Raw genomic sequence first — 13,075 nt, 5'->3', positions numbered from 1 at the left:
CGGCCCGAAACGTCGCCTATTTCCTTCGCTCCATAGATGCTGCTGCACCCGCTGAGTTTCTCCAGCATTTTTTTGTGTACCTTCGATCTTCCAGCATCTGCAGTTCCTTCTTGAACACATCTTGCCCTCATGCCCATCGATCTCCATGGATACCAAAGATTATGATGGATACCGTCCCATTGATCCCGCCCCCTGCGGGGACGTGGGGGAGCTCCTGATTGGCTGACGTTGGGTTTCCGAGCGACGTCAGGAGGATGGAAGTAGGCGCGATGTAATTTCCGGTGGTGTCCTGCCTCTTGCATCAGCTGCACCAGGACAGGACGGGATGGAGAGAGGCGAGGGTAAGTGGCCGCAGCTGAGCTGAGCTGATGCCCCACGGCGAGCGAGCGCGGGCCATGAGTACAGCCAAGGTGTTCTTCATGCCGGTTTCATTCGATGTGAGGGGAAGGGTTGCACTCTGTGTATCTGACAGACCCGACCCTAACCTTTTAGCACTGGTTTGTGATTGTCCAGATGGTCTGCCCCGTTCAACCACATTTAAACGGTCTCATCTATTTAACCATTCTGGTCCTAGGCCCGCTGAAAACCTAGAACAAATTCATGTTGAAAATGCATAGATCAATCAGCGGGTGTATTGCAAGTGCAGTCATTTCACGGGAAAGAGAAAATGAAAGCAGGTGAAAGCTCCGATGAAAAATCATTGTCCTAAAATTTTAAAGTTCTCCTCGCAGCTGCATTTTAACTTGTTGAGTGACCAGTGTTTTTGATTTAAATTTCAAATTTACAACGTCTTTAATTCTTCAGATTTTTCAGTAGTGAAATCTTCTACCTAATTTTGGTCCCTGAATGCACTGATGGTAGTGTATCGAGGCAGTGATTATAATTCCTTTGGATATAACATTTTTGCGGAGGAGGTTACTTGTTTTAAACAAAGCTAAGTAGCCTGCAAACAACTATCTGGAGTGACAGAATAACAGGAAACAGTGGAGTTAAATACGCTGAGAGTTCAAAGCAATTCTGTTTTGACAAAGATATTGGATGGGAAATCCAGTCCATGTATGTCAAAGACCACATTGAGTATGAAAAACGAAAAGAGGAAGCTGAACTGCATCTAGGGCACTCTGCTGTTCCTCAGATCTCCTATTACCACCCTGTTTTATAACTCCCTTAAGAATAGTTGCTCACTTTCAAACTGGAAATGTTCTATTAATTAATTTGTATAGATAACTATGTTAACAGCATGACCTTTATCGCATTCTCCCATAATAATAAAACCTATGTCTTAAAGCATCAATAATAATGTCTTCTGGGATATAATCTTGCATCTGGCAAAATCTTCAACTATTTGGCCTGTTCAGAACATCACAATGAACATGTATGTCCTATAAGTAAAACACACCATCAGCTATCTTTTCCTCTGGCACTTTATTTTAGAGCATTATACATTCCACTGTTCTTGCCCCCTCAAGTGAAATCTGCATTCTTCTCTACCTATTGTGTAATAAAACATTTTTGGGATACTTTAGTTGCTTTTCACACTTGGCTTTTGCACTGAGCTACTTCCCATCCCCTGTAATTAAACATTTCTCTCATAGTTCATTGTGCTTGATAAATACATTGTCCTCCAATCCCCAAGGCTATCCCTCCATGTAATATCGATCCTAATTCATGGGCAGTCTTTGACCTTATCATCTTCTTCTTCTATATAGTGTTTTTTGGCGGTTGGCAAACAGCTTTTTTGGTGCATTACCGCCACCAACTGGCATGGAGTGTGGATCAAACAACACCATTACATACACTAACATCCTATATCCTTCCGAAAAAATTGGTTACCCTAAGAAAAAGCAACAGGATTTGATAGCACTTATTTGAACTCCCTTGCAAAATATCTACCAAATCAAATTGTACTCCTTCTTTTCTGAACTGCTCACTCATCCGTTCTCTCTCCTCCTCATACCTCTCACAATGTACAATGACATGCTCTATCGTTTCCTCTTGCCCACAGTATTCACATCTGCCTGTATTATGCTTGCCCATTACAAAACGTGTACTGTTCAGACCAGTGTGTCCAAATCTAATTCTTGAAATCACTGTCTCCTCTTCTCTGTTCTTTCCTGCACATCTCATCTCTCCCACTTTCCTATGGACTCTGTAGAACCACCGTCCTTTCCGCTCTTCCTCCCATTGCTTTTGCCATCTTTCGTTCAGTCTTTGCTTAATAATGTCTTTGATTTCAGTTTTACCTATGTTAATACTTAAATCAATCTTACTCTCTTTTGCTACCTTATCTGCCATTTCGTTTCCTCCAATGCCAATGTGTGCTGGTACCCATAAAAATATGACTGTAAGTCCCATCATTTGAATTCTGAATAGTGTTTGTTGTATTTCTATCAAAATGTCTGGTCTACTGTCTGAATGGTTGTGCTGTAAACTCTTTATTGCTAAACTTGAATCTGAACAAATAACTGTCCTTAAAGGCCTAGTATCCTCGACCCACTGTACTGCTAACAATATTGCAATCATTTCCCCTGTGTATACTGAGACCTCATTATTGATCCTCTTCCCTACTTTGATGTGAAATTCTGGTACAATAAATGCTACTCCTACTTTATCTACTGAATCTTTTGATGCTACCTTATTATCTCATATGCCCTTTCTTTTCCTATCATCTCAATCAAGCAATTCATTCCTAATTTTCCATTAATTGCTCCCATCCAACACTCCTTTCTGCTTCACAAATCCATTTCTGGAAAAAAAGATTTGCGCTTTCAAAACCACCGCTTTTGGCTCACCGTTTTCATTGATTGATTGATATCTGGCTGCTCCACACTCTTAAATGTGGTGATGTTGATAAAGAACAACTGGTTTAGCCTTTGTGTTTAGAAGGTTGCCTGATAACAGCTGGGAACTGATTCATCCTACCACAACCAGAGAGCAGTCCAGAACTACTATCTACCTCATTGGTGACCCTCAGACTATCCTTGATTGGACTTTATTCTTGCACTAAATGTTATTCCTTTATCATGTAACTATACACTGTAAATGGCTCGATTGTAATCAAGTATGGTCTTTCCTCTGATTGGATAGTACGCAACAAAAGCTCTTCACTATACCTCGGTGCACCTGACAGCAAACTAAACTAAACATAATATACCACAGCTGACTCCATAAAAACAGGTTTTATTGTCAAAGCAATCCAACTGCTCTTAAACTTATTTCTGAACGTAAGGGTAGAATGAACTGTAGAACGTTATGGAGACAAGAGACTGCAGGCAGATGCTGGAACTGAGCAGAAAAAGAAACTGCTGGAGGAACTCAGCAGGTCATGAAACATCTGTGGAAGGAAATTGACTGATGAAATTTTGGGTTAAGATCCTTCTTTGCACTAATCTTCAATTTACATCATATTCCAGATATGATCCAACTAACACTTTAAATAACTGTGGAGAGTAACTTTTTATATTGTAATCATCCAATTATAAAGTTTAACATTTCATTCACCATTTTCAAAATGGATTTATCATTACTTTGCTTTGAAGTCAGTTCATCTGTAGCTACATTGAAATCTGTTGCATTAAACACACAGTTTTGCTCATTCCTTTTAACCATTAATATCTTTCTGTAACATTGTGTACCCATTGTGCCATCAGTCTGCTGCGGTATCAGTAAACTCAGTCGACGATTGTAGTATTCAAGCCTTCCAAGAGAAGATAGTGAATTGTGGAAATGTCAACAAACAAACACACCTATAGATTATGTTGTAAACCTAATATCCCAAATCTGTCTTTTACTGATGCCAATCTGTTAACTTTAAAAAAAAGCTTTCTATTTCATGAGCTTTACTTTTAACTAAGCGAGCTCTGTACTTGAGAGCATACAGTCTCAGTGCGCTCAATCTACCTTCATATATTAACCTGCAATCCCTGGAACCGAAGTAGTGAATCATCGCTGCTTGTCTCCTTGGCAAATGTACATGTACATTCTTTATTGTCTAAGTAGACCAAAACTGCATATCAGGTACAGTCTCAGCAAAATGTTACATTATTCCAGTAAAACATTTTTACACTTGTAATCAAATCCTCATTATGAAAGCCAACACACCATTTATATTCCTAATTATTTGTTGCAACTGAATGTCGGTTTTCAATGACGTGTTTAAGGCCTTCTGTTGCTTTGAACAAGACACAGTCTTTCATCATTTAAAACATCTCTGCTTGTCAGGGTGGGGAAATTATGGTGCATCTGCTATGTTCACACCTCATTCTCTGCATCTCATTGAAACTCTCACATTCTCCTCCTTACTATTCACAGTTAGTTTTTAATTTTTGCTAAGAGATTATTCACATCATCCATTTAGATTTCTGCACCCACAAACAATTCACTCTCCTCTTCCTGCAGATAACGTCACTAATTTCTGTACCTTGAACTGCTCGCTCTATCCACAATTCCTTTATTACTGCTTACAGTAGGTAGCCATCATCCTCAAAACATTCTGTCATTCTTTTGAAATACTTACCACTCATAATAGCTCATGTGGTTCTTCATTATAGATTCCAGCATTTTTCTGTTCCTGGTGGTCAGTAGTTCCTGTTTTCTCTATCCCTCCTCTCTTAAATTATTCCACCATTTGCTGTTTTCTCCAATATAAATTCTCTCATCTTTGCTGTAAACAGACCTATATTTACCCTGTAGAAGTACTTTACATCCCCAAAGTCAATTTTTCTTTTCTCCACACCAGTCTGTATATTTGCTTACCAATAACAAGAATAAGGAAGGTTGACACAAAATACTGGAGTAACACAGTCGGACAGGCAGCATCTCTGGAGCTAAGGAATGCGTGACATTTCGGGTCGAGACCTTTCTTCAGACCTTCCTTCTCTCCAGAGATGCTGCCTGTCCCGCTGAGTTACTCCAGCATTTTGTGTCTATCTTCGATTTAAACCAGCATCTGCAATTCTTTCCTACACAATAATAAGGGAGATATTTTCTTGTAAAACATTGCTTCTTCAACTTTGCACTAGTAACTCCATGATAAATCATTATATCATTAGTATTTTCTTACGTAAAGTTCCTGCCTGATGCATTTTGGCTATTCATAACTAACTCGTACAATGCTTCAGTGCAAATAATGTTTCTGTATCCACTCCCTTACAAATGTGTCTCATTTCAACTTAATTTAGTTTTATTTGATTAGTCAATATATGCATTACATGAATAGGTTTGCAATGTCTATAATGCAAATTATATTTAAATAGGAGTTTTGAGAAAATAAATCACTCCACTTTTTATCCTCTGAATGGACAGATAAAATCAAGGGCAGTGATTTGCTGTTTTTAACTAACTTCTTCTTTCGTGCCCATCTTCTATGTTTCAAATGTTGACGTCGCTGTCATCGTCTGTCCTGAAAAGGACTCAAGCTTCCGGCAACAATCAGTGGGAGCCATCACTTGGTGCAATAGATGCTGGTGGTAACGGAATTAGCTCGGGATACTTCCAGTTTCCAGCCTCGCGACGTGGACGCTTCTGCTATGGGACCTTTTTAACTAACGATCAACACGATGATCTAAGTTATTCTACAAACTAACACAGAACGTGCAGAAGTTAAATCGCCACTCAATTCAACAGATATGATGAGTGGTTTTACTGTATATATTCCTTGATCATACATCATCTGTATGAAGCATATCTCTTGATCTCGTGTACAAATGTAGTTTCTAACCTGAGTTCTGCCGTGTGTTTTCTAGGTAGTACAATCTGCAACATGGTTACTAATGGTGGAGGGAACATTATGATAAAATGCTTATCTAACAGGCAACTTGAATATAGTTGAAACTACTTTCCTTCAACAGTCACTCTCTGAGTGTATTCCTCCAAGATGTTAAAAAAGCTATGTGAAATCTTGAATGATGTAGAGTAACATTCACTACAAATGTTTGTCTATGACATGTACTTTTGGCCACTGTAATTATGAGACTAGTCAACAAAATTTCAGATCAATGGTGATCTTCCATGAATTTGATAGGTTGTTTGGTGGAAATGTGGATTAAAGTCAAGTGTTGGTGGATTAAATGCTCTAGTTGAAGATGCGCATTGCTTTAACCTTGTGTAGGTGAATGCCTTTCACTACTAATCAATCTATGAATGTTGCTCAGGTCATTGTGCGTAGACACAGATCTCAGGAGCTGTGCGTGGAACTATTGTGCAATCATCAGCCAATATGCCCCACTTTTGATCTCATGATTAAGATATGATCATTGCAAAAGTTGCTGCTATGACTGGGTCTTGGACACCACCCTGAAACTTCTGCATTGATGTCCTGAAACTGAACTAATTAACTTCCAACAGTTAAAAGCAACTTCCTGTGTGCCATATATGAGTATAGCCAGTGAAGAGTTCTCAGCCCATTCCCATTGATTTATATTGTACCAGGGTTCAGTCAGGCACACTCTCACCTAACTTTTAGAATACAGTTCTATGTGTAAGTTTGGACCACAGCAATATTGAAGTCACTAAGAATTGTCATAAACGGTCTAAGTATCAGGGAGCAGATTATTGATGAGTATGTGCCACACAACAGGAGTGCCAACAATGTGTAGAATCATTTTGCTGCTGATTGAGAACAGACTGATCTCAACGAGCTGTCTTTATCCTGCTTGTGAAAAGTCCACAATTAGAAACATAGAAACATAGAAATTAGGTGCAGGAGTAGGCCATTCGGCCCTTCGAGCCTGCACCGCCATTCAATATGATCATGGCTGATCATCCAACTCAGTATCCCGTACCTGCCTTCTCTCCATACCCCTGATCCCCTTGGCCACAAGGGCCACATCTAACTCCCTCTTAAATCTAGCCAATGAACTGGCCTCAACTACCCTCTGTGGCAGAGTTCCAGAGATTCACCACTCTCTATGTGAAAAAAGTTCTCCTCATCTCGGTTTTAAAGGATTTCCCCCTTACCCTTAAGTTGTGACCCCTTGTCCTGGACTTCCCCAACATCGGGAACAATCTTCCTGCATCTAGCCTGCCCAACCCCTTAAGAATTTTGTAAGTTTCTATAAGATCCCCTCTCAATCTCCTTAGACAGTATTTCTCAAATTGCCAGTGTTGTAGCTACACTCAAACTGCTGTTAGTTCTGAGTTTAGTAACTAAAGAACTAGAATGGTGAACTGTGCATGACTTTCGGTTGAAAAACCAACCCACGTTTCTCAAAGTACCTCCATTCCCCTCATTGTGTCTTGCAGCTTTCTGCTATGATGAGCTTCTTCATATAGGACCTGACCAGAGAGGCATGGAGGCTTTAAATGATTTTCTTGCTACGCGAAGTTACATCGATGGTTTCGTATTTTCACAAGCTGATGTTGAAATATTCCAGTCAATACAAAAACCACCTCTTGATCAGTACTTCCACGTGGTGCGGTGGTACAGGCACATTACAGCAATTTGGGATTGTACCCAAGATGATGCCAAGACCTGTAGTGTCCACACATGTGAGTAGTGAGCATCTGTGTGGCAGTTCACATGGGAACTTTGTAAAGCATTGCATTTTTCATTTTTATTTATTCATTTGGTGGAAGTGGTAAAGATAAGATTTGACTGCATTTTCCTAGATGCCCTTGAGAGGGAGAACTCTTGCTGTCCATGTCAAGGTATTTCCATAGAGCTCGTTGGCGATTTGCAGATTTGAAGGAACACTGATATTCAGCCTGAAGAAGGGTCTCGACCCGACACGTCACCAATTCCTTCTCTCCATGGATGCTGCCTCACCCGCTGAGTTTCTCAACATTTTGTGTCTACCTTAGAAAATTGTGTCTCATTGTAGTTGTAGTTATAGTGTTTCTATGGCAAGTCTGGGTTGTTTAGTCTAGAATGTCGTAGTCATGAGAATGTACTTGCTGTCAGATAATCAGCCTTCACCTCAGCTCTAGAATTTAACAGTTTTACCCGTGTTTGTCCCAAGGCCTTAGTACTGGTAAAACCAATTTAAACTGAAATCTGTGGTGTTGAAAAAACACAAACTGAGCATCAGATTATTACTGAGAGAGTACAATAACAAGCAGAGCATTTGCCAGTGCTCAGTCAGTTGGCCACTTTGGGATGAAAATTAAATGTAACTGCAGATGTGGGTATTTCTTAATCGTCTAAAGCCTTCAGGATTGGCAGTGCTACAAAGCCTTCATGTGATTGCATTGCATTCCACATTAGCTGTTCAGCATGTACGCAATGGCTTTATCAGTTCCACATTTCATTTTCTATTGTGTAGCATACTTCTGCATTCTTCATTGATCCAGTGCCTGGGTTGTCATCGATCATATTCCCGGAGCTGATGACCAGGTGCTTGGCTCTCTGCATCTGTTGTATATGTCCATTGTATAGGATTTGAACATGTCTTTCCAGCTTTGGTCCCGAATCTGGAGTTTAGTAATGATTGTGGAACTATTTTCTGGAACAAAGTTGATCAAAGATTCTATTGTATATTGGGGAAAGAAGAATATTCTGCTTGTTTCCTAAATCAAAACCCTGTAGATTCTGAAGACATGAAATAAAAACAGAAATTTCTGGAAATGCAAGGCATCCACCTGAAAGATTAACACAGATCCTCTCCCCATATCAACAGACTGACCTGATGTGAATTTACACAATTTCTTGGATTCAGAATGTCATCGTTGCCATTGCATTCATAACCAATATTTATTACATTGCTGATTAATTAAATAAGTATCTCATTGTTAAGTCTCAGTATATAAAGTTATTGCTGCATCTGTGATGATCATAAATCAGTAGATGTGAAATATTTTGAGGTGCATATCTAAGATTTGAAATGTGGTAGATAGTTGCAAATTTTCAAGTAAAAAAAGATTAGCATCAGTTATATCATTGACAGCAAAGCATTTGACATTCTACTGTTTATTTGCAAAACTACAAAGGCACATAAATGGAAAACAATTGAACTTGGTGGTTAACATCAGCTTTTTTTGTGACTATTATTCAATACATACTGCTTAATGAAGTATATTGTATACCATCTGTAACTGTCATTACACCACATCATGCGGCCTGGCCTCTTCACAAATAACATTATACCGCCTATCCTCGCAAAATTATAACAATACAGTCTATCCTTGTTATTATGGACCTCTTTATAAAAGATTTCTGGACGGAACGTCCCCATAGTAATCAGACATTATTGTCTCTTTAAGAACACAGGCTGCTACTTACACTACAGGAGGTGAATGAAATTGACAAGCAATTACTCCGATTCACACTTGTGCAATGATATTCTATTAAACAATGTAACAAACAGCTCTTAGTATTTTTAGCTTGCAGTGACAAAAATACATTTTAACTGTTAAAGACCTTTGTATTTGAAAACAACTTGGGTTTCACATGGTGACTGAGGTGGTTGGAGCGAATCCCTAAAGGGCCTGTCCCACATGCGATTTTTTTTCAACGACTGCAGGTGTCTAGGCTGTTTGCACATGGTCGCGGGGTGATGCCTGTATGGTCGTGTGTAGTCTCTTCAAGTCGCCTAAAGATTCGTAACGTTTTTCTGGTCGCCGCTGGATTTTGAAATGTTCAAAAAGTTTTGGCGACTGTGGGCTTGACGTAGCTTGTCTTCTGTCATAGGTGCTGTCGTAGGTTGTCGCCAGGATGACGCAGGTTGTCGACAGGTGATGTTGGTTGTCACCGGGTGCTGGCTTCGGTGATTTCCATTGGCGACTACCTACGTCAACCGGCGACAGGTACTGGCGGCTGAATTGTCTTCAGTTGTTACCGAAAGGGTCGTTGCTTGTCATCGCTTGTCGCGGGTGGACGTAGGTTGACTTCGTTTGTCGTAGGTTGTCGCCTGTGTGGTCGAAGGTGTGGTCATAGGTGGACGTCCTAAGTCACGACGATTGGGTCGCCGGTTGTCGGTAGCTTGCCGTAGCTTGACGTCGATTACGTGGTAGGTTGTCGTAGACATTGTCATAGGGGGGCGGGGGGTCCAGTTGCTGCTTTTTCGCCGACCTGCTACGACTGACAATCGCCGAAAAAATCGCCTAAGTGGGACAGGCCCTTTACTCGGTTATAGTGTACAATCAGCAATAATGGACACAATTTCTTCTTCCCTCCGTAGTCTGTTATAACAAGGGTTATCTGTATACTCGTATATATCTCCATTCATTTGATGATCTCATAATTCCCTGAATAATAACTGCATATTCTACGAACGGCATTACACTCTTCAGTTGACGAACATTAGTGTGCTACATCCACTGCTGACCATGTTTTTCCTTTGCATTTCTGAAGTCACTAACCTGTAAATTCTAACCAACTATGTCATGGCATCTTTTTCAGTGCCCATGCCTCACATATAAACAATAGTTTTTCTTTAGTTAAAGCATTCCATTGCAAGTCATACCCCAAATCTACACATCTGGTCATTATCTGTTGCTCTTGTGTTAATCTTTTATTGCTGAAATCAGTGGCTAGCTATTAGAAATTGTAACAGGTGCCCTGTCTCAAAAACTATGAGACACAGAAATTAGTAAATTGGAAATTAGACTGTTCATCGTGAACCAGAGATTGAGCTAGGGATTGGCTTTTATTCTGTATAGTTCAATTCTACTTTAGGGTGTGTATTATCCACTGAGTCATTGCAGTATCTTCCTCTATGTGCTTGAAGTAAAAGCACCAGTTATTTGCAGTATTCATCACAGTATTCATCATGCAAACTTATAAATGTAATTAAACATTTACAGCTGAGCTTAAAAGGGTATGATTAGTACAGGTGCACAACCTTTTATCCGGTGTTCCAGAAACCGAAAAGCTCCGAAAACCGGCCATTTTTTCCAGATGTCGTCTGCGCACCAAAGCTCGCGTTTGGCGCCAAACCTGACCCAAAACGACCCACGGTCAACCCAGGTCTGTACTACTGTAGCGGCTGCCTCCTCCCTGGAGACCGGGAGACGCTTAAACATCTGTAAATCATTGCTTAAATGTTAGTCAGTTAGTTTGGAGGGCTTTTATGTGAAGGGGGGTGAAGGGGTAAACTTTAATTCTTAGTCCCCTACCTGGTCGGAGAGGCGGGGAGCGGTCAATGCCTTACCGGGTCGCTGTGCAGTAAGCTCCGCAGCGCTGTGGCCGGTGGGGCCGCGGGCGGCGCCGGTTGTAGCTCCGACCCCGGCAACTCTACCCCTGGCTGCGAGGCGCTCCAAATCCAGCGCGGCCCGCGGCCGGACGCCCCAGCTCCGCGAATGTCGGGAGTCGGCGGCATCGCAGCGCTGGGATACCAGCGCGGAGCGGGCAATGCCTTACCGGGTCGCCGTGCGGCAAGCTCCGGAGCGCTGTGGCCGCCGACACACAACATCGCGGAGAGTCGCTGGATTTGGAGCCGCGCAGCCAGGGGTAGAGTTGCCGGGGTCGGAGCTCCAACCGGCGCCGCCGGCGGCCGGACGGAGCCCCCAGCTCCGCGGCTCCAAATCCAGCGACGCTCCGCGAATGTTGGAAGAAGGCGGCCACAGCGCTCCGGAGCTTGCCGCACGGCGACCCGGTAAGGCATTGCTCGCTCCCCGCTGGTATCCCAGCGCTGCGACGCCGCCGACTCCCGACATTCTCGGAGCTGGGACGTCCCGCCGCGGGCCGCGCTGGATTTGGAGCGCCTCGCAGCTAGGGGTAGAGTTGCCGGGGTCGGAGCTACAACCGGCGCCGCCCGCGGCCGGACGGAGCCCCCAGCTCCGCGAGGTTGGGAGTCGCCGACCAGGTAGGTAGGGGACTGAGAATTAAAGTTTCCCCCTTCACCCCTACACCACCACCACCACATAAAATCCCTCCAAACTAACTGACTAACATTTGTGCAATGATTCTCCCGGTCTCCGGGGAGGAGGCAGCTGCTCCAGACTTTTCAAGCCGCCCGCGCTACCTACCTAATCTACGCTAAAAATCTTCCATTCTGAAATCCGAAAATGTCCGAAATCCGACAAGTGTCTGGTCCCAAGGCTTTCGGATAAAAGTTTGTGCACCTGTACTAGTTTGGTAATGGTAGTCAACAGGTTGAAACAATGGTAAGGAGGGCAAATGCAATGTTAGCATTCATTTCGAGAGGACTAGAATATAAAAGCAAGGACGTAATGCTGAGGCTTTATCAGCCACTGGCCAGGCCACATTTGGATAATTGTGAGCAGTTTTTGGGCCCTATATCTGAGGAAGGATGTGCTAGCTTTGGAGAGGGTCGAGAGCAGGTTTACCAGAATGATCCCAGGGATGATTGGGATAAAGTATGAGGAGCGTTTGGAGGCTCTGGGCTGCACTCACTGGAGTTTAGTAGGATGAGGGGGGAATCACATTGGAACTTACCAGATAATGAAAGGCCTAGATAGAGTGGATATGGAAAGGTTGTTTCCAAAAATGGGGAGTCCAGGACCGGAAGTTTCAGCCTCAAAATAATAGGACGTACCATTAAAATGGAAATTAGGAATATCTTTAGCCAGTGGGTGGTGAATCTGTGGAATTTGTTGCAATAGACAGCTGTGGCAGCCAAGTCATTGGGAATTCTTAAGGCAGAGATTGCTAGCTTCTTGAATAGGTAGGACTGTAGTTGAGAGGGGAAAATAGATCAGCCACGATTGAATCCAGGAGTAGATTTGATGGAACTGAATGGCCTAATTCTGTTTCTATGTCTTGTGGATAGATATCCTTTTATTTTCTTTACAATACTTTTGTTGAATACTGCACCTTCATTTTCATGATGTTTTGTTGGTTGATGGGAATGACTTAAGCTTTATTTTTGATACCTTAATTTCTTCAAAGTTGCAGCTTATTTGACACATTGCATTGCGTGGTACTGTTATGGGCCTGTCCCACTGAAGCGATTTTTTGAGTGACTACAGGCGACTGCCGCAAAATTTTCAATATTATAGTACCCGCAAATTTTTCAACATGTTGAAAAATTAGCGGCAACTAGAATGAAGCCGCAACTAGTTCCCAGATTGCGGGAACGCCTCACGACCATGAAGGCGACTCCCCGGCAACCACCCGCGAACACGTTGTCTCCTGCAGTCGCCTAAAAGGTCACCTAAGTGGGACAGGCCCATAAAG

At 42.3% G+C, this 13,075-nt stretch overlaps 1 protein-coding gene across 2 annotated transcripts in view; it reads left to right on the top strand.

Annotated features, from left to right (window-relative positions):
- Window positions 1-225: 225 nt before the first annotated feature.
- The window catches only part of cars1 (cysteinyl-tRNA synthetase 1), a 55,852-nt gene continuing 43,002 nt past the window's right edge, over window positions 226-13,075 (top strand). Inside the window, exons 1-2 of one of the 2 annotated variants that reach the window (XM_055649656.1) lie at window positions 236-341; window positions 7,243-7,488. In XM_055649656.1, the coding sequence (XP_055505631.1) occupies window positions 326-341; window positions 7,243-7,488 (262 nt within the window). In that variant the 5' untranslated portion in view covers window positions 236-325. Of the gene's footprint in view, window positions 342-7,242; window positions 7,489-13,075 lie in introns of both variants that reach the window. The other variant, XM_055649657.1, reaches the window with a different exon arrangement.

The sequence above is a fragment of the Leucoraja erinacea genome, chromosome 18 (genome assembly GCF_028641065.1).
Source record: "Leucoraja erinacea ecotype New England chromosome 18, Leri_hhj_1, whole genome shotgun sequence".
NCBI classification, from domain to species: domain Eukaryota; kingdom Metazoa; phylum Chordata; class Chondrichthyes; order Rajiformes; family Rajidae; genus Leucoraja; species Leucoraja erinaceus.
The sequence above is the reverse complement of the archived record's forward strand: the minus strand, read 5'-3'. Positions and strand labels throughout refer to the sequence as shown.